Source organism: Phragmites australis, chromosome 14, assembly GCF_958298935.1.
Source record: "Phragmites australis chromosome 14, lpPhrAust1.1, whole genome shotgun sequence".
In the NCBI taxonomy this organism is placed as follows: Eukaryota; Viridiplantae; Streptophyta; class Magnoliopsida; order Poales; family Poaceae; genus Phragmites; species Phragmites australis.
Window position 1 is genome coordinate 6,083,440 of NC_084934.1, and position 22,480 is coordinate 6,105,919.

Sequence of the window (22,480 nt, forward strand, 5' to 3'; positions counted from 1 at the left end):
ACCATTCCTCCAAAAACTAGTCGTTACTGTGATATTCAGACATACTCGGAGTATCCGGGTTCACTCAGAGTCTCCGGGTAGCACAGAAACTCACGCACCTAACCTGTCAGAACTAGCCGTTACACTGACCCGGAGTATCCGGATTCACCCGGAGACTCCGGGTAACACTTTGAGAAAAAACGGCTAGAACACTAGTTCGGAGGATGCCCGGAAGGTCCGGAAGCATCAGGACCCGGAGACTCCGGACCAACTCGGAGGCTCCGGCTAAAAAACCTTGGCTAACCGAGAGTCTTTCTCAGAGTTTCACTCGGAGACTCCGGGACACTAACAGTATCCGGAGTATCCGGACTAACCTAGAGACTCCGGTCTCAGACTTTAAAGCGAAACCGAGACTCTCTCTCGGAGTCTCACTCGGAGACTTTGGAACACTTGCATAGTCCGGAGTATCCAAGCTAACCCGGAGACTCCAGACTCAGAATTAAAGCCAAACCGAGAGCTCTTCTCGGAGTCTCACTCGGAGACTCCAGGATACCTAATAGAATCTGGAGTTTTCGGACCAACCTGGAGACTCCGGGCTCAGACAACTCTTCCCTTTTTCCTTGTGTCCGTGAGTGATGGTGTATCTCAAAATTTGTTTTTCACAAAATACTTTAAGCACTGAGACACTGCTAAGACTAAAAAAGTATCACTCTTTATAGTACGACATTCCTAAACTCAAATTCAAAATTAAAAAGAATTGAACTCTATGAGTTTCTTCTTGCCGCTTCTCCTTTCTTTTTGAGGAATATTGACTTTTTTTAACCTTTTTCAATGACACTAAAACCTTTCATAAACTTGATAAACCTATTAGTCCATTAATCGTTTGTCATCAATTAGCCAAAACCCACAAGGGGCCTAGATGCACTTTCATCACTTCAATATTCCAAAAATGTATTCATGGAATTGGCATACAAAGACTTAAAAAATTGCAGAGTTTAGGGGGAGTCAATCCCTAAGTTATAACCTGTTTATGATAATCAGATCATATATAAATTGCATTCTTTTTTCCTTTATGAGTTTTACTCTCTAGTTTTCTCATATAAGATTTTTAATGAGGTAATATCGATGCAAGCATATATGTCATATTATTTTCTCCTAAGATTTTTTTCTCCCTAGGTTTTTAAGGAGTTTTTCAATAGCATATTACAATCACGTTTTCTCCTCATATTTTTTCTACAAAATTTTTGGAAAAGTTCTTCATTGATTCATATACGGATGATGAAGTCGATCAGGAGGAGCGTTGGAGTTGATCTCCTTCTTCTCTAACCGTCAATGGCGGTTACGCTTGGTGTCCATTGAGAAGGAGGTGTCTCCCCAACGACATCCCATCGTCCTATATAAAACAACATCAATAAATGAAATGAATACATGATTTTCACTCTAAGTCTCAAGTTCTATTTTCTACTCGTTTACACTCTAATAGCCATAGCCGTAGCCGCCGAGGTAGCTGTTGCCGCGGTGGAGAGGGTTGCCGCCGGAGCAAAACGGCGAGCCACAGGTGGTGCCAAACATCGTGTTCGATCTATCTGGTTTCGACGATGGACGGATTTTGGGAGAGATCGATGATTAGCTAGCGTTGGTCGACGTGCGGTGTATATATCTTGGATGATTGAGAGAGACGTCGTACGTACGGGCTTCGGTTTTGTTGCTGAGATGGGGGAAGACGATCAAGGAAGCTACGACGTGCGTGCGACTTTCTGTACGTGCAGCTTTGGGCTGTTCGATCGCTATCGGACGGATGAAGATGCGCGTGACTGGGCTTGCGGTTTGTATATATGCAAGATCCCCTTGGCGAGAAGACGTACGTACGTGCCGAGAGTTGTAGTGCATTTTTTTAAAGCGGAATAGGTATTCTTAACCAGACGGTGACGATGCTGTTGGAGTAGAGAGAAATCGAGAGATTGAACACAGTAGAATAGAGTGAATCGTTGTATTCCATTCATTGATATTCTTGTACATTTATACAGGATGTATGGGTGTCTCACCGATAGGAAGACATCCATTCGGGAACAGCTATGGCTATTGCCATGAGCGGTTGTTAAGAAGAGATCAACCGTAACAGATGCAACCAAATCATGAATACAAACCAGTAAATTGGCCAACAACCGCTCAGCTTCCACATAACACTCACACCAAGCGTTGCTTTAATGCATGTGCCACCACATTACATTCTCTAAGACTGAACTGAAAACAAGCACTAATAAATTTGAATGCAAAAAACTTCTTTACACAGATGTCACCCGTTCATAGAGCGATATCTTGCTCTCGTCCAGTGAATAGGTAACACCTTTTGTGGCACGTCAGCGATCAACCACGCTAGCCTGCCACGTCAAGATGTCGTCTGTTCATGGGATGAGATCTTGCTCTCATCCAATGAATGGACGATAGTAATCTATTTTTGCTAATTTTTGAAGTGGGCATATAATTTTATAAAGATTAATATATATAGGAAAACTAGTTTTTACTCTCGGAAATACATACTCCTTACTATGATATACCACATAAATAAACTGGATATATTCCTTTATCACTATGAGTATATTTATTTACTCATTCTAAGATACTCTAATGTGAATTACATGAAAAATTGAAAGAAAATTCATCAATTTTAATAGATTTTGATAATACCTTTATATTTCTATATAAAATATAATATACTAAAAAATATGTGCAAACTACTTAAAAAATATACATACCACTTGAATGATCTTATATACTTATATACCCTATGTACATATCATTTATTACATAAGATACTTCATATATTATAAGATATATATGTAAAAGTACGTACTCAAAAAGTACCAAATATGCTATATATATATATAATTCCTTCACCCGAAACGAACTGGGCTTTTTCCCAGCACAGCTTGGGCCGGAAAATGTACCGGAGCCCAGCTCGACCTCCTCACTCGTCACTGGAGAGTGTCTACTGTCCATGGCTACTGGGCGTCCGTGCCGCCACCTACTTCCATTCCCAATTCTCCATGGTCGGCTGCACCACGGCTAGTCCTCTCGTCGGCGACCATCGGAGAAATCTCAATTCCTGGGTGAAACCCAACCAACACAACCCAGGTGGAGGCGATCGGCCACTCGCGGCGTTGAATCGACGATGCGTGGCATTTGGGAGAAAATCCGGTCCGCGGTTTGCATATCCGGCGGAAACCGCCGCAGGCCCCCAACCCCTTCGTCCCCGAACCACGCTGCCGCCGATGGCGAAGGACGCGGCGGCGGAGGCGTGGGGGAGGAGGACCTCATCAGCTCGCTCCCCGACGACGTGCTCCTCCTCGTCCTCCTCCGCCTCCCGTCCGCCGCGGTCGCCGCGCGGACCTGCGTCCTCTCCCACCGCTGGCGCCGCCTCTGGGCGCACCTCCCGGAGCTGCGGTTCCCGCACCCCACCGACCTGGTCCGCGCCCGCGCAGCGCTCACCGCCCACGCGGACCCCGCGCTCCGCCTGCTGCGCGTCGTCGCCAGTGGCGCCGACCCTGGCGACGTGGCCGCGGTACTCCTCCTCGCCGCGCCACGCCTCACCGGCGATCTCTTCTTCCACAACATGGCGCTGGAGGAGCACCGGGCCGGGGCTGGTGGCGCCGTCGAGCTGCCCTGCTTCGAGAAGTCTGAACGGATTTTCCTCCACCTAGGGTACCTTGGCCTCATGCTCCCGCAGTCCGGCGTGTTCGCGAAGCTCACTGTGCTGCGCGTGACCCACGTCCGGTTCCATGGCCCCTGCGACCTCGGCGACGCCCTCTCGTCAGCGCGGTGCCCGTCACTGCGAGACCTCCGTATCGACTACGCTCAAGGGGTGTCCAACCTTGCCGTCCATTCGGAGTCTCTGCTCATTATGGATTTGTTTAGGCTGGAAGGGTTGCAGCAGCTCACGGTTGTGGCGCCAATGCTTACAAAACTGTGTGTCTTCGGCTGCTTCTTGATTGGGAGCCAACCAGTGGCTGACATCTCTGCCCCGGTTCTAGAAACTCTCTGGTGGTCTAATGTGTATGATCCGAGCTCGGTCCAGTTCGGTGAGCTCGCACACCTACAGAGATTGACCACCTACACCGTTGCCAGGTACGGATCGCCTGATTATCTATACAGTCGGGACACTGTGATGCTATTGCAGCACTTTAAAAAGATCCCAATTCTTGATCTTCAAATCGCCCATCCATATGAAGCTGTGAGTATACTTTCTCTCATTCGTGGAATAAGTTTTTTGTAACCTTTCTATTGCAAAGGATAACCGGCAAGTTACTATAAGTTTGTAACAACTACTTTTGGAGTTCAAAATAGTAGCGAGCGCTAGATCTTAATACAACCAAGCCGAGCAACTGCATGATCAATAAAATGGCTGGTGAAAGGAGCTTCAGTTGTAGGTACAATTGTAAGCATAATAGATGCACTGGTATAGTTGTATTATTTGGTCAAGGACATGAATTTAGGAGTGGAGAGGTTGTGTGTGTGCCATGGGGTATAGTCAACTCAGAGTTGAGGCCCAAAGCGGGTGAGTGTATGATTGTCTCATAATTGAGATTTCGACCAAAGAGATCTGCTGAGTCATTAATCTGCAGAACTAGTCTGAAGTAATTATGTTGCATTTTATAACAGTCATTCCTTGTGAGAAAATCACTTATTTTTTAAAGTTGTTTCATTTCTCGTTTGCTACATATGAAATTTTTGGTGACCTTTTATGAATTTGCAGATGGTTAACTCCCAGGATTTGATGGAAGTCCTAACCTTGCTCCCTGACATTGAGATGTTTCACCTGTTAGTATCAATCAACGGACATGCCTTTGGACCTTGTGTACTCCATTTGCTTAGGATTTCTCCAGGTATAAGAAAACTGAAGCTGACGATACATGAAGATATTCAGGTAATTACATACTTTGCTTCACTTTCTCAGTTATCTTGTACTTTGGTTGCTTCGAAAGCGATGGAAGCATTTTCATTTAGCACACCAAGGCTTGACCAATGGTAATACTTCCGGAGTTAGTCTGTTACTCATAGTTTTTGTCACACCCGATTTTAAAGGAAACAAACCAGATGTATTCCACATGTATGCCAGGATCAAGTTTTCTATACATGTAGCAACATCATTAGTGATAACATAAACTGTGTCTTAAATAACGTAAACCTTCCTTACAAAGGGACCCGAAAGTCTGAAAGAAAATACTAAGAAATCTTCAAACGGCAGCGGAACTCCCATCCATCCACAGGCGTTGTCCGGGGGAAACACCAGCCTAGGATATGGCTTTCAATTGACGCCTCCTTCCTTCTAGAATTCAGCATCATCGTCCGGGAAATCCTCGAAAGCTTCACCTTCTGAGCAGCATCCGGAAGTTGGGAGAAGGCAAGCGTGAGTACACAGAGTACTCAGCAAGTGGGAAAAAAGTATGACATGCAGGCTAATGACAAGGAAAAGTTGACTTGGGGATTACTGCGACTATGCCCAACTAAACCAGACTCAAATAACCTAGCAACTTATTTACTAGATTATATTCCAACAAATAAAGAACATAGCTCATCGGATTCCATCCGACTACCAGACTCACCAGATATTCCATATCCGGCTACCGACTCATTGGGAGTACCACCACCCGACTACCCAAACCAACTCTTAAGATTCCCATCTAATCATGAAGAAGTCCAAGCCGCTCTTGACCGTGAGCACAGTTGATCGATCAATTTATTTACTCTGCAGAGTTTGCACACTTTACTCATGAGTCGTGATTCCCGTTTTGCCTTACACTTCCGGGGTGTAGAGTCGGGATCTCACTACAAGGCCGTTACAAAGTACCTCCACATCTATAAGCACCCACTAAGGTTTCACCGCTAACAGGGATTCCATCCACTGCAGAGGCCCCCTCTTGTGCCACTTAACCGACCATTGGTGCGTATAGAATGTGAAGGGCACTAATTACTTAGCTAGGCCGTACCCATATAGGCCTCATGGTTGTGCTGTTATGCCGGGTTACAGGCTCCAAGAACCGGTCCTTAGGATCCCACACAAGAACGTACACAATCCCTGCTGTGTAGCTCCACCACATACTAGTCGTCTGGTTGGGATCCCTAATTCAAGTTACTACAAGATTATCATTCCCCAAATACTTGTTTCATAGGCATTAGTCAAAATTCATAATTATTCCAATCCCTGACTGCACTAGCATGACTACCCTTTTCATGTCCCAAGACCCAAAAGAAGCTACAAGGAATGATCACACAAATTCTAGTAAAACCCTATTCATGGGATTTCATAATTGGACAAGCATGCAGCTAAGGAAAATAAAACTATAATGACATATAGTGGAATCAAAGTGATCAAGAACACTTGCCTTCGAAAGTAGGCTGCTCGAAGTCTTCAAAAGCTTGGTCCTGAACACTGACACTCTGCTCGTCTCCTAAAGCCAAAGCACACACCAGAAAGCAACAAACAAACAGCTAAATACAACACACCAAACAGGAGCAATTAACTCTAAAAAGGCTATTAAAGTAAAGTACACGCTGCTACGATCTCGAAAGCGCGAGAATCACCTAAATCGTAATTCGTATGAAAAAGTTACGCTAGTTTTACTCTACAGGGGCTTTTCTGAAAGATTGCAGGGACTAAGTTGTGAAAACAGAAGGTTCTAGGGGCTTATGTGCAAAGTTCAAGGATCTATCAACAATTATCCTAAAGTTTAGGGGTCTAAATGCAATTATTCTAAAGTTCAGGGGCCTAAATGCAATTATCCTAAGATTCAAGGGCCTAAATGCAATTATCCTAAAGTTCAGGGCCCTAAATGCAATTATCCTAAAGTTCAGGGCCCTAAATGCAATTATCCTAAGGTTCAGGGGCCTAAATGCAATTATCCTAAAGTTTAGGAGCCTAAATGCAATTATCCTAAAGTTCAGGGGCCTAATTGCATAAAACAGAACTATCTAAGGGCTTTTTTGTGAAAACAGTAAAGTCTAAGGGTCTATCTGCAAGTTTACCTAATTTCAGAGAATAACTTGATTTATTTTTATACTAGAAACCCTATTTATTGCGCAATGCTGACATCACTGGCTGACCTGGCGGCTGACTGGGCTCCAGGGCTGACATGGCTTTGCCACGTAGGACAGGAATGCCCATGTGGCGCGCTGACGTGGCTCGGCTTGCTAACTGGGTTAAAGAGGACACATGGCGGCTTCCTATTGGTCTGCGAAAGGGTACGGGGTATTCTAATCTAGGGCGCTCATCTCGGATTGGACGGCCGAGGTTGATCGGGGGGGAAAACAGAGCCGACGACGACGGAGGACGGCGGCGTCGCCTCGGGCTTCGCCGGAATCTCGCCAGAGACGCTCTAGATCGCGCAACGGGCTACCATTCTCTACGGGAAACGGCGCAAAAGAACGGGGAGGGCACGGGGAGTCTCACCGAGGGCTTGTCGACGGCCGGGGAGGTCTTGGCGGTGGTCGGCGACGGAAACTCAGCTGCGACGACGGGACGACTCAATTAGCGGTCGGGACAACTTCCTGGGAGGCACGTGGAGACAGAGGGGGCGTCAATTGACCGCGGGGAGCTTCGGAGTAGGCTGGCAACGACGAGGGGGCGGCGGAGCTTACCGGCGATTGGCGAAAGCTCGATTCCGGTGGCGGAGGGGCTTCGGCGAGCGGTGAAATGGACTCTCCACGTTCCAGCGATGCTAGCGGTGTGCTCAGATGCCACGGGGACGGCTCGGGTGCGGCGGAGTCGCTCGGCGAGCTCGGCGGCGGCGGCTATGGCGCTCGGTGTTCACAGTGAAATGGGGAGCGAGATGGCGGCGTGCTGCAGAGGCTAAATAGGCGGGGCGCGTGCGCAACCGAATGCGTGAACGTGGCGCGTGGGGCAGAGCGTGCCGGCGAAAGCGAAGTGCGGGCGCGCGGCGGTTGCGGGAGTAGCGTAGATGTGAGCGCAGGCATGGCGCGGTGGAGAAGAAGGCGCCGACAGGTGGGGTCCGGGTGTCGGCGGGAGAGCGCGGAGGTTGGGCCGGGCTGCACTGCGCGATCTGGGCCGAACTCGGGTGATTGGGCTGGGCCGCACAAAAGATCGGGCGTCACAGTTTTCTTCATAGTTCATTTGTAGTGATATATTGTATGTGTATCCGGCTATCCGTTAGCAGCTCTGCTTTGCTCCAAAAGTACTATGAAAAACTGGAGCTCTACCTTGATTCCTAACTAAGTGCCAGTGCGGATCTCGATCGCTGGGCATCAGGCGATGAACTGATGATATGCTTTACGTGTAGAGTCTAGTACTCAAGCTGATGGGACTTCTCAGGGAACCATGCAAAAGGGGCTCTGTTGAAACCCTAAGAAGCAAAGTTCATCGATTATGTGCTACTTGTAATTGGCATATATGTGGAATTTTATCGAAAATTTGTTCTGTTATTCTGTTTCTTTACGTTGCAGAAACTCATTGCTGCAGTTTGCTAATACCAAATGAGTCTTGTTCATATGCAAATTTGCCATATGTTCCTCAGAAGGCCTGACTGTCTAATCCTTTCAACTTTCCTACGTTGTTCCTGTTGCCAATAGCCATTGAAATTTCCATTAAGAAATCAATTGGTCTTATGTCTGTGCTCCACATTTCAGGGACAAACTGCTTGTCCACCGGGTTGTGTTTGTCATCAGCCACAAGACTGGGAAACTGAGGGACTCTTCTTGAATTCTCTCCAGGAAGTGGAGATCTGTGGATCCAGAGGAGCAGAACATGAACTCGCATTTCTGAAACGTCTATTGAGATGGGCGGCAGCGCTCAAAACAATTACTATAGTTTTCGATCCTGCCGTTGCTGTCAGTGAGGAGCTTTGTAAGGAGCTACTCGGCCTCTCTGGGCCAGAGGCTTGCATGAAGATTTACTTATATCGTGATGGGGCAATGGTGATGTATGCACAGGTAGACTAGGGCAGTTTTAAGGGCTGTGTCTTACCGAGTATGACTAACTTTGGCATCGAAATATGACCGTAACTTCGACACTGTATGGTCATAGTGACTACCCAACTGCTTTACATAAGGACTTGGAGTGGCTTCACGTGTAGTTTGTGGCCACTGACCAATCTTATATGAGGATCTGCACACAAGTATGAAATGCGATGCTTGGCCGGTTCTTTCCACTTAAGTAGTGACATATTATTAAATTACTTTATCACTACGAAAGTGATGGTTCTTGCATGTTTCCAGGAGTAGTGGTGCTCTTTTGCAGATTTACATGCTTTGTTTCTTCTTGTGGACTGACAAAAGCTTCCATATGACATGCAATTTTGTTTGTACTGGTAAAAGGTGATCCAACTGCTGCATACACTGATTGCTACTTCGCAATCGTGCCTTATGTAGGCTGAGCTTGCACTTGCTAATTTAGCCTCACCCATCAGGCATCAACCTCCATTTAACAGCTTCAATTGGAGCCTTAGCATGACATCCCGTGAAGCAATCCTCCTCATTAAACAGTTTTTTTGGGTGTTTTGATCGGTTAATTCTTTATACGAGATTGTGTGCATGAACATGCTGCGAGACGTGAGGATCAACATCACCTTTGATCAACAACCCAGAAATACCGGATCCATTTCAGTGATGCAGCGCATACCCAAGGGATTCTCGTAATACAGAAGTTCATGTAACCCAAAACTGTATATAGTTTTTGCAGACCATCGCAGAAATGAACCGTCCACAAGAAAACATTTGATACTTGTTGCAGTAGCAATTAGCAACATGTAAAATTTGTTTGTTAAGGACAAGATAAATTCGAGTGTATTGAACCGTGATGTCTGATCTTGCTGCGGCTATAGATGAGTATGATCGACTCACGTGGCCATTGTGTTTTCAATGTTGTATCAACAGTCAGACTCTAACTTGAAATTGTTGTCCTCTACAGAATTTACAAGATTTCCAAATTCATAAAATACAACCGGTTTATGCTGCTTTCCATGCTTGATTACCGGATGCAGCAGCTAGCTAATTCAGCAATTGAATCATCCTAACCTGATGAATTTTCAGAAGCTCGAAATTTACATGCCTTGCAATACTCAAGGCGCTTTCAGGAGAGAAAAAAACTAACCTGATCCTCATGAAATGTCATGTCCCGCCCACCCCCTCTGCTAATCTAACCTTGGCAGAAGAATCATTCAGTCCATCAGTTGCTTGGCTGCTTTCAGTCTAAGATGGTTTGCGTGACTTGCGTTGCCGAAGTTCCTTCATCATCAGAAGCTTCTCCTGACTCTCTTTTCTTGCTAGCCAGACTGGCCTGATCTATGGAAACCTCTTCATAGTCACCATAAGCTTCTCCTGAATTTCTTCTCTTGTGATCCGGACCGTCCTCATCTGTGGAAACCTCTTCGTTGTCACCAGAAGCCTCTCCTGACTTTCTTTTCTTGCGAGCCAGACTGTCCTGATCTACAGGTACCTCTTCATCGTCGCCGGAAGCAGCCTGGGATTGACTTGCACACACACCATTCTCAGTGTTAGCTTCCTCGATTTCAGATTCTCTTGGCTTAATGGTAGATTGGGGATCTTGGAAAGCTGGTCTATTTGAAGAGTTACCATTAGTGCCGCAAAACAATGCATCTAACTGTGTTCTAACAGAAACTGCCACAGCCATTGCATGATCACTAATCACAGTATCACCGGGTGGACAATGAACAAGATTTGCCAACACCTGGTAATAGCGAAACAGCGCCAAGGATGGCGGTGCCAATCCCCTGTTGCGGCAGACCTCGGTCAACTTTATTGAATGTTTGCAAAGGTTCCCCTTCCTTTACCAGCTACAATCGCACAACGCAAATTCAGAACCTGGATTCAGTATGACATGGGACTTCTTATTTTTCTGGCAGACCACTCTGCCACAATTGCCTTCAACAGCAACATCAGAATCTGGAATTTGTAATCCCTGGCGCCATGGGTTTGGACCACTTCTCCACTCACTCCTCCAGTAACGTGAAAAGTTGTCCTTTCCTGAGTATTCATCCACCAGTAGTAAGAATGGACCTTTGTACCCAACTTATGAACCAACCAATCTGCACGCCAGTAGACGCTTTCATCTGGCTCATTCAATAGCCGGAGTTTTAGCAGGTGATGGTAACTCTCGATCGCTGAAGCTACCTCTGCAGTGGCCAATGGGGTGGCCTTTAAGACTGTTGTCCATGCCCCTGGAAGACATTGAGCAGTCAGCAGTAGCAGATCAAAGTGTAATCAAGAGAACTCATTGAATAACTGAAGAATCTTATTCTAGAAAAAAAAAAAAGAATAACCCAAGAAGTATAGTAAAACCCAGAGATGGAAAAGTAAAATATGATATAGGAAAGGGACATGAACCAACCAAGTCTTGGAAACCATAGAGCTTTGAAGTAATCTAGAAAGCCAGCACAATCAACAAAATCTTGCTGAAAGGCTTTGAATAATTCAATATCGCCATTTCCCCTGCATATAGCGGATATTACATCTCCAAGATGTTTGGCCATTGCTGCACGCCTATCGATGTCTGAACACTTGTTAACTAGATTTTTATGCCAAGCATGCCGGATACGCCATAAACTAATCAGCACCAGGCACCGGAACACTTCCCTGTTTAGCATGCTATATATTCAGGCAATGCAACTCCAGGAAAGAGTACATGAAAGCAGAAAAGCATCGCTTACCTTATTGTGTGAACATCTACTAAGGGATCATCAATAATAAAGCCACCCAACTGCCATGTCGGATCTTTTGTATGAGCTCGATCATAAAGAGCACCCATCCATCTATATATTTCACCGCGTGCAAAATTGGGAGTAATGATCCAAGCAACAGGAATTGCATTTTTCTGCTCGTTGAAAACAAGGATGCTGTGTACAGGATACTGCAAAATGGTGAATGGCAATGCTACAATGAAATCGAGCATATTTTAAACTACTGTGAGAATTGAGAACACAAATTAACAAAAATGTCATTGACAAACCTTTAACTTGTTTGTTCCAAACCTCGAATCAGAAGCCAGTAAACTACGGTTCCCATACTGAATCATCTGCTGGAGCTGCCAATCAGTCTGAATACCCAGGACAAAGGTGTCCGTATCTGAAAAATCTTCATAGAAAAATATGTAGTCCTGGTGATTTTCAACCCATATGTCAATACTAACAGCTTCATCATCATCAAGCTCGTAAACAGAACGCCGTATTTTCCTTTCCAGTCTCCTAACATATCTGTGAGTAAGAAGATCATCTCGATTTGATGGTCCTTCTTGCTTTTCAACCATTTCAGTATGCCTCTGCATTATGGTCTCCACTGGAATACCAACATAGAGTAAAGACATAACTTGTAGACGTAGCTCATCTGTTATGTATGGTGCAAACATTGCCTTCATCCCTATAGCCATCTTATCCATAGGACCATGGCAAGGGTGTGCCTTTCTTATCTACATGTTTGTTGTGGTTATATATAACAAGAGCCACAGATGGTTCAGCAATCAAGCGCTTCACAATAAAATGGCAAACACAGCCCCTCTTTGTATTAGGGCGACCAGCAGCTGTTTTCCTCTTTTCTGAAAAGGGCCTACTAGGCCGGACATTACCGCCCTTTCTATAATCGTCTGGGCCAAAAGAACACCAATACCTGCATGCAACGGTATGATCAGGATCAAAATTGTAGTCTGACGTTTAACATATGGGGCAGGGAATTGCACTAAGTGGCGAGATGAATAAAAAACCTACAGGCTAGGGTCATGTTCAATTACAAACATTAGTAATGCTTCCATTTACTTACAGAATATACTCGAGTATCCCATCAACTTTCGGTTTGCAGTTCATTCTTGGAGGACGCCTTCTCCGTGCTTTGACATGAAATCTTGTAGGGCAATCTTTGTTGTTTGATTCTCCTCTGACAAAGTCATTCATCCGGGAATATGGAATGAGCGCAAGCCTGTCCATAGAATCCCTCCAGCCCTCAACCATGGACCACATGATATCTGCTGCTGAGAACTCCAACGTGTGTGGGTTCTGAACTGGGAGAGTCAAAATTTCATCCCACCTAGTCATCTGCATGTACAGTAGCCGAGTAATCACAAACAAGGAGCGGAATAACTCAAATGGTCAATGCATTACAACGTCTATGCTCTTTTTTCACCTGATACACGCACAAGAGTTCTGGATTTTCTGTTCCGTGCAAAGAGAACAACGTAGACTTAAGACGAAAAAGAGCCATGCCATATTTCCGCGAACCTAGTGCCTTGTTCCAGTCATGATCTAAACACACATTATCTTGTATTGCTACGAATAAGGACATTGTTGCTTCAGTAGCTTGTCTACTTTCTCCTCCCCTATGAATCCAAAATTTCATTTTTCCCCAAAGGTGTCAATCAAGTTTATAAACCCGTGTCCAAAATGATTCAGTTCGATGCTAAAAGACCAGGAGCACATAAACTACTACGTCGCGAAAGCACAATAGCCTCACAAACAGCCGCTTCTACGCGGCCATCCCCATCGAATCTACAGTCTGGTTAAACCCTAAACACCTCTCAAACTCACCTGGAACTTCCCCACCACTCTTCCCTACATCCTAAACTGGCGCCAAACTAGGATTAACCGTACAATTAAGGGGAATTTGTGTTCCACTGACAATTTGCTATTGCAAACTAGAGCAGCTAACAGGCAAACAAATCCGCAGCAAAATGGACGGAAGGATGGATCGGAGCATCCATCCCAGCACGCAAAGAATGGTCTGGATTCAGTTGCTCGCAGCAAAGGGAAACGATCTTGCAAAACAGAAATGGAATTTGACACAATGCATCCGAGCAAGTGAGGGCTCACTTACCGTGAAAAAAAGAAGAAAACAATCCACTCCACACCAGTCCAGTAGAGGGGAGGTGGGGGCAGGAGGAAATCTAGCCTGCTAGGAGAGGAGAACGCCTTAAAGGTGGGCGGCGTGCTGCGCTCCGGCGGGAGGAGGCATGGAGGCGCACGTCCTCGGCGGCGGCGATCAGTGGAACGGGGAAGGGAGAGGATACATCAGTTAGGGCTGGAGGGGTACAAGCGATCGGTATCCTCCGCCGTTGGCGGGGAGGCTACTGTAGCTAATTAAAATAGATTAGACCATGGTCCATGAATGCATACTGCTACAGATTTATGCTACAGTACCAAAAAGAGATATCATACTGCTACAGATCTATGCTACAGTACCAAAACGCCTACTTTTGATGTAGTAAATACTGTAGCACCAAACTCAATTGATTGTACAAATAGTGATCCTCTGTGTTAATATATCATTAGTTCAGAAGATCGGTCCGGACACCAGCGGTATTTTACTATTTTTTACTGGAGTGCATCCACTCGTGCATCTTTTCTTCTTTCAAAATATAGTAAAAAATCTGACCGTTGCTTTGGCATCTTACGATTTCTTTTCTTCCCTCCCTCGTGTTCTCTACTCTAATAGTCACTTTAACTATCTCATTTCTCTACTTTCTAATGCCATTAATACTCTTCCACACCACCTCCTCCCCCTCACACCACTACTATAATTTCTGACAGGTGTCGCATCTCTTTGATGCAAGAGAGGGAGAATGGTGCGTGGCGGAACATGCATTTGTCTTTGAGGACATGTGGCAGAAGTGAGGTGTTGGTATTGGCGCTGCAAGATGGAGAAGATGACAAACCCGTAAAAGCAACTTCTCTCATACTGTTAAGCTATCACTTCTACCTGTTTAGAACGTGTGAATTTACATACGAAATACAAATCAGATAAAAACTGAACAAAATGTTACCCAAATCGGCCTTGGAATATGCCAAAATTTACCAGTAACAAAAAACACTAGCAAATCCACTGGACCCAGCAAAACCCGTCGAGTCCTTTCTCACAATTTTGTCACAAAAATCTGGACCAGTGGGCCCACATTAGAAACATATCTGTCCCTCACTTGATCACTTCCCTGGTTGTCTAGCTGACTGGCTGTAGCTTCAGCTGGTCCGTACGCAGCGCATAGAGATGTCGATGCTGATGCCGCCACCGCCCCTTCTACTGCTCCCGCTCATTCTCTCGCCGTCGCCATCTCCGTCTTGGCCCATGCCAAGATCACACTGCTGTCTGTAGCCGTGGTAGGAGACGGCGACGCCGGCGCCCCTACCCTGGTGTCGATGCCGTGGCCAGAGCAATTCCACACGGTGGTAATCACTAACTTCACCGAGAGGTGGCCGGTGGCTGGCTGCAGATGATTGACCTCTACTTAGTGGCGAAGACACGGGGGGCTGGGGGCCTGGCACCCCCAACGATGATGGCAGCTGGGACCTAGGACCCCAACAAGGCAACGACAATGACAGCTGGGACCTGGGACCCTCTAATGGTCACATCTCCCTTCACTCCTTTAGCGTTCCTCGGCGATTCAGGCAAGAAAAGTCCCGAGCAAGATGGACAAGCTGGTGGAGCTAAGCTTGACAAGTGACAAATCGGCCCAGTAGCCCACAACAATACAGCCTAGTAGCCCCAACAAAAAACCAGAAGCCCCTGAGTCTCTTGCTCGAGTGCTCGATCGCTCCCAATTCACGAGTCCCCGATCGCGAAAAGCAAGCGCCGCCATCGCTCCTTGCCAACCGTTCATCTCCTCTGGTCCTCCAACGGCCGCATCAACGCGAGGTTCCTGCATGAAAGTGGTGATTCCTTCGCTGACTCATCGAGGTAGCATACTAGCGTAATGTGTATGGCCGTATGCTTGTTAAACGAGAGTGGTGATTTATTTTTTATTTTATGGCAGAGGGTGAGTTTTTCTAGTTAGCAAATCAAAGTTATATTTCACCTTTCTACAGAAACTTATAGCCATGTCAAGTTGGAGCCTAAGTTTTCCTAGTCATCTGACTTCGACTAGAGTGTGTCGTCACTAAAAAAAAAGTCAATATCACATTGCAACAGAACTAAAACACATTCAAAAAACTTGATGCCGATCGAATTTTAAACCTGCTGATATTCCCCGAACAGGACACGGTCTTGGTGAAAACGTATTCGATCCCACCACGGATAGTTTACGCCTTTTCTTCCCATAAAAAGATTGGCATTGCTTTGTTTGGGTTAATAATTTCGCGGAATGGATCGAAGGGGAGTAAACATTTACACAAAAATCACTGTTAGTGCAGACTGCATGCATGCACATACTGCTAATTGTTAACATTTTATCTCAAAAAGAAAAGAGAAAAGACAAAGGTCAGCACTAGTGCTTAATTTGCTGGCTAGTTTCCTGCGGATAACCAATCAGCTGAATATACATCGTGTACGGCGGCATGACATGTTTGATTCATGAATGACCTCTGCAAGCTTTAGTCTCACCGGCGCTGATAGAGATCGTGTGGATGGAATCCCGTATAAATCTAGTTACATGATACTGGTTTATTGATATTTGACTAGTGATTCATGACTACTGTAGAGTAAAAAAAACAAGTTCATGTATATCTCTATATCTTATGGGATTCATGGCTACTAAGAGTAAAAAAAGTTCACATATCTCTTATTATTACGGGGTATCGAACTAGAGATTATTGGGTCGAGCATAAACTATGTAAAACTACGTATTGATCGCAAAATATATATATATATATAGTTTTCAAATAATTTAATTAGACGAGGCCTTGACGTCAACCATTTAATTATGGGATTATATATTTATAAAAACAGTACCATTAGTACTTGTTATTAAACCTACAACGCAGCTGTGCGCTTTGCCGTCTCTTCCGTATTCATATCTAGGGAGGAGAGAGGGTGTCTCTACCGTATTCATATCTAGGGAGCAGTGGGTGGCTGGACCGCTGGACAGGGACAGAGAGCTAGTGAGAATCTTGGCCCCCTACCCACCGTGGTTGATGATTTCATGTATATCACACTAAAACTTTTTATGCAAAATAGTAAAATTTCTCTATATTGGCACTCCTGATACTCAATTATTCATAATTGGCACTAGGGAATTTTTTTAAAGAGAAAATTCACAATTTGCTGTTGAATAAGTACGTTTATGTTCTACGACTCGCCATTGAATAACTTTAGTTTCCTTCTATACCACTGAATAACTCGTTTTTATCTAAGTTATGCCATCGTTGTTAGTTTAGCTTAACAACATTTATTTTTCTCAATTGACAAGACTACCCCCTAAGACTCCATGGAAGCAAGCCCCAATCTTGCTAGCTTCTCTATCCCCTATATTATGTTAGATATCATGTGAGGACCTATCTAAATGGCATTCGGTTTAATTAAACCGGATGATTGTCCATTAAGATAAGAGCAGTATATGCCTGTCTCTCGACGCACCATATGTTAATTCACATCTCAAAGCAATAATCGTAGCCATGAAATGATTAAAACGAAGCTAATCCCGGCAATCCCGATATGTGCATTTGGATAATTCTTAGGAGAGCTATTATTCAACATATATATCTCCTAACATGTACATTACAACATCACAATTATACAAGATTTCAAGTGATTATAAGTTGATAAATTAAACAAATAACAAGGTATTATCTAGCATAATTATACATAAATCGCAGTGAAATAAACATCTAAAAGAAAATAAAGCCCGATGGCTCCATTTACCTACAAGGCAACTGACCGGGGTTAGTGGTAGTATAGCAACTACTTGTCACCACACCACTCTCGGTAGGGCACAAGTAGCTAGCACCTAAACTTCACCTGCAAAACAATCAACAAAGCACGATGAGTACGAAGGTACTCGCAAAACTTACACATATGGGTATATAAATTCCTGACTCGAAGGATAATGCATTTGGCTAGTGTAAGGAAACTAAGCCATAAGTTGACACATTTTCTTAAATGCAATTTTCATCATCTTATTGTGTACGCACCTAAGTATAGAGACTTAGGCGACTCAACTGACATGATCCTATCCTTTCCCAAAGCTTACCCTTAGCTTAATGAATAACCTTAACCAAGTGATCACCCGAAGAAATCACATCAATATTTCCCTCTCATGCTTATCCCTGATGAGCATGACCATCATCTTAAAATTATCACATGACTCTATGACGAAATGTCAGGATACGAAGCATGCTCATGACTGAGAGCGCGACAATTCAAATTGTTCGTACACCCTGCAAGGGATACATCTTTACCCACATGACACGAGTCCATCCTCTCGGTCCTCATGACAACCTTTCTCATATATGCTGCATCAGACCAGCCTGCGTCTACGCTAACGAGGATACCTAGTTTTCGTCAGGACTCTTCCCCATTTGACACCCCTAGGGTCCTCGCCATCCCTACATAAACTTCTCCATCTCATCATTTTTCTCGATGCACCGCAGGACCACAGTTAGTCGATGCACACAACATATGATATCCAGATCATCTGTCCCATACACAGATATGTGGTAAGTACGGTAAGTGTTGGGCACAAGCCAACATCAGTACGGTCCTTAATCAACTCAAGCGGGGCTACGATATCCGAGACTCCTTTCTCATCTATCCCTACCACCCGTTGAAGTCTCATAACCAACACACTTACCACATCAACTTAACCATCATCGTAGAGTTTGTAATACATGTCCTATAACTTATGAACGATGGCGACATCCACTGCTTGACTTCTACCAATACGCTAAGCATAGCTAAGCATTTATCGAACCTAGACTTGATTATATTTGCTACCCATAGTTACAAGGATACGGTAATATCAATCACAAGAAAGGTAATGCAACAATATAGGATCTACCCACTTGACCTTCCTAACTCAAACTTACTTATTGAAACTAACCAATACAATAGTAACAAGTTTATACACATGACGATTGTAAAATAAGGGTGCAATATGACAGATGCTTACTTTAGTGTTCAGCTTCAAATCAAGATCAAGCACAAAATATTCTAAGAAAAACAGTCACTCTTTGGTTCGTCGATCACTAAAACATGAAAATGCATTGCAATAAGCATGATGAAATGCCATAAAGTATTCTTTATGATGCATGATTATAAAAACATTTGTAAAAGAACATTGAAATGATTGGGCTAGAAAGGATCTAAACATCACATAGGATAAACTAAGCTCACTGGATTTTGGGTGTCTCATGGTCAGACCGGGGGAGGTGGCGGTTAGACCGTGAGGGTTGGATAGAGAGGAATTCAATACTGAGTAGTCTGTGTGGTTAGACCGGACCCATGGTGGTCAGACCGGCGAAGTGGTGGTCTGACTCCTGATTATGGAGTTTGATTCTAAAAACTAGCTGACCAAGTCTAACCCGGTGGTCAGACTGGTCCAAGTTGTAGTCAGACGGCTGGGCTTGTCCAACAGCACCTTGGCGAGGTCATCAACAAAGGCTCCAGCGATGCCTTTCAGCCAAAGGTGGTACCAAAACACTCTACAAGATTAGGGAATTGTATTTTGGGTGGTTTGGGTGACATGCATGGGGCCAAAAGTATGGGTCCTATGGATCAACATCCATGGCTAGGTGGAGCTTGATCCTAAGGCTATGGGGAGTGGGGGAACTCGGGGAAAAAGAGGGGAAAGGGGTTGGGGAGCTTCACCTTGGTGTGGGGAAGCTTTCTTAAGAGTTGATCGACTCTGGAGAAGCTTCTATGTGGAGATCGACTCTGGGATGGTGGTTGGTCTTGAGGTGGAAGAAGATGCGGGGAAGCTTCTCCAGTGAGGAAGATGATGGATAGAAGCTCGGGGAAGCCTTCTCTGTTGATCTCAGGCCGCCGTGGTGGTCGAGGTGGTCACCCTCTCTCACTCGGTTTTGGTGGAGGAGGAAATGTGAGGGAGAGAGTGTGAAGAGAGGTGGTCGATGGGTTTTATGTGGGTGTCTCTGAGCTCTGGCGGTCAGACCGTGGGTAACCCCAGTCACACCGCGGGCTAGGCCCACGTGCAAAAAGTCCTCTATATTTTCCCTATTTTTACCAATTCTTTTTCCTTATCCTTCATAAATGGTTTTGGCTTATATAAACTACCTTTAAACAATTCTCACTCATATATATATATATAGGGCGCTGCTATTCTTAGCGCTGCGCGTTGAATAGCTATTTAGCGCCCCAGGATACCCCGCGCCCCGATCGTGGATTCGCTCGGGAAATCCGCTCGAAGCCGTAAAACTTTCGACCGCAGCCGTATATTTTGCTTCCGTAACCGTATGAAGAGCATATTTGGTCCGTTTCGATCGGGAAAAAGATCGCAGCCGTAAAACTTTCGATCGCAACCGTAAATTTGCTTCCGCAACCGTATGAAGATGTCCTTTGGTCAGGGAACCGTATAACCATAAAATAATTTTTGTTGAGAACGAGTTGATTTCCAGATTTTTAATCGTACACAAAACAATCAGGGAACCGTATAACTTAGATTGGCCAGTAGTAAAATATACATTTATGAACCATATATGAATCATACAGAGAGCCGTAAATCATATTGTTATGAAGCATAAAATTTAATTTTATGGTAACGAGTGATCTTTCGTACACATAAACATATTCAAAGTATCCATGTAACCATAAATCAATTATGATTAAATGTTTTTTCGGAGTCGTAGCCATTTAAAAGGGCTCCATTCAATTTAGTTTGTGATCCGTTTCGAGCATAATTTTTAGCCGTAAAACTTTCGATCGCAGCCGTAAATTTGCTTCCGCAACCGTATGAAGATGTTGTTATTTACGGAGGGCGTTATGAGGGGGAAACAAAATGGGCGCCATTCACGGGATGACGGTTGGGCCAATGGGGGGAGGTTACATGAAAATAGAAAGGCCTCAGGAAAAAACGGCCAAATCAAATGGAGAATTAATCGAGGGATTACGGAAAAGGATTAGGGTTGGAGGTTCATCCGAGTGTATGCCATGGGACGACACCATGAACACAGCGCTGTGCGTAAGCAGCGGCGGAGAGAGATGATCTCTATGCAAAGCAATATACCCACGTGCCCTTCACCCGTAACGACGCAGCAGTTTGTGCGATCTGATGATGACCGCAGCGACTTCTGTGCTCGAACCACGGCTGCGTCTCAACCAACTCCCGAGAGGACGATCGACCTGACAGCTCGGATGTCGATACCTTCTCATGCATCGGATACAAGGACACCTCCATCAACACTGGCGCCGGAAGAGATGGCAACACCTGAGGAGGGTCTAACATTTACTCATGTAAGTTCATTGGGTTTACTGCATTTCGAATGCCAAAGTCATATTGTTGTATATTTCTATACATCAATGTAAATCCATATACACAGACATAACCATTTTCCAAACATACAGTGAACCGTAAAACATAATTTGACTAACCGTAAAATATAACATGAAGAGAGCTGATTATTTCATACTGATAACCATATTCAAAGCCTTCAAGTGACAGTAAAACATATGTTTCCCAACCATATATCATCTTTTGATGATGACAATGGTTATGCTATATTGAATAAATTGTTACAATGACATTGTTGTTACTAATTGATACTTTAGGGAGACAATGTGGATGAATCCATTATACCAAAGGCGGGAATGTTCTTTCCAGCAGAGGAGGATGCGTATGAGTTCTACAAACGGTATGCAAAGGAGGCTGGATTTGGAATAAGGTGGGATAGGACTAAGAAAACAATTAGGGAAATATCATGCTCATTGGCAGGGAAGTGGCAGTACTTCAAGCCAGGGGAAACAAGGAAGCGGAACAAGTTCTCTAAAAAAACAGGGTGCAAAGCATACATGAAGCTGAAGGAAGTGGAGAATGAGGACAGAGAGTATGATGGCAAGGTGATGGTGGAGAATATTAGGCTGTTACACAACCATCCGTTAGCGAAAACACCAACAGTAACAAACCAGATGGAGTGTCACAAGCATAAGGATGAGACGGTGATGGAGCTTGTGGACGAACTAAATACAAGCAATGTGCCAATCAACTGTACGATAAATATGCTGAGCGAGATGCATGGGGGAGAGCAGAACGTCCCACTAACAGCACGTGACATAGGAAACAGGTAATAAAACATTGTAATGTGACGATTATGGTAACATACTATAAATATATATGGCTGTATTGTGTTACATAATACTGTTTGGATGCAGGAAAGCAGGTAAGACGCGGGAGGAGAATGCAGATGACATAGGGAAATTGATTGAATTTTTCCGTTACTGTCACGAACAAAATCCACAGTTTTACTGGGACGTTGATTGTGATAAAGATGGATACATCAAGAACATGTTTTGGAGCCATGCAAGCATGCAGGGGGACTATGCGGACTTTGGTGCCAATGATGCAATGACCTTTGACACAACGTATAAGACAAACGCATATGAGATGCCTCTTGCAATGTTTGTTGGATTGAACCATCACAACCAGAACGCTATATTTGGGTGCGCACTTCTACGACACGAAACAATTGATGCCTTCAGATGGTTGTTTGGGACATTCAGGAGGTGCATGGGAGGGAAAACACCAAGATGCATCCTAACAGGTAGGAATCCAGCAAGCAATTAAATATTGCACGCAATCTTTTGTTCATTTATTGACCGTATTATATGTTTTCGG

General features: G+C 44.5%; 1 protein-coding gene and 1 pseudogene across 2 annotated transcripts; one reads left to right on the forward strand and one right to left on the reverse strand.

Annotated features, from left to right (window-relative positions):
• The first annotated feature begins 2,949 nt into the window (after positions 1–2,949).
• LOC133891642 (putative FBD-associated F-box protein At5g56440) lies at positions 2,950–9,305 on the forward strand. 2 transcript variants are annotated; one of them, XM_062332374.1, is made up of 3 exons: positions 2,950–4,210; positions 4,733–4,903; positions 8,620–9,305. In XM_062332374.1, the coding sequence occupies exons 1-3, from the start codon at positions 3,152–3,154 to the stop codon at positions 8,929–8,931; spliced, it is 1,542 nt and encodes a 513-aa protein (XP_062188358.1). In that variant the 5' UTR covers positions 2,950–3,151; the 3' UTR covers positions 8,932–9,305. The 2 variants fall into 2 exon arrangements, with proteins under 2 accessions (XP_062188358.1, XP_062188359.1); XM_062332375.1 differs by lacking the exon at positions 8,620–9,305 and adding an exon at positions 8,274–8,613.
• Positions 9,306–9,775: 470 nt separating this feature from the next.
• LOC133891660 (uncharacterized) lies at positions 9,776–14,063 on the reverse strand (annotated as a pseudogene).
• Between the last annotated feature and the right edge of the window lie 8,417 nt (positions 14,064–22,480).

Coding starts and splice junctions, on each gene's coding strand:
- LOC133891642 (XM_062332374.1), top strand. CDS start 3,152: ATGCGTGGCATTTGGGAGAAAATCCGGTCCGCGGTTTGCATATCCGGC. Junction 4,211..4,732: donor TCGCCCATCCATATGAAGCT/GTGAGTATACTT, acceptor ATGAATTTGCAG/ATGGTTAACTCCCAGGATTT. Junction 4,904..8,619: donor CGATACATGAAGATATTCAG/GTAATTACATAC, acceptor TCCACATTTCAG/GGACAAACTGCTTGTCCACC.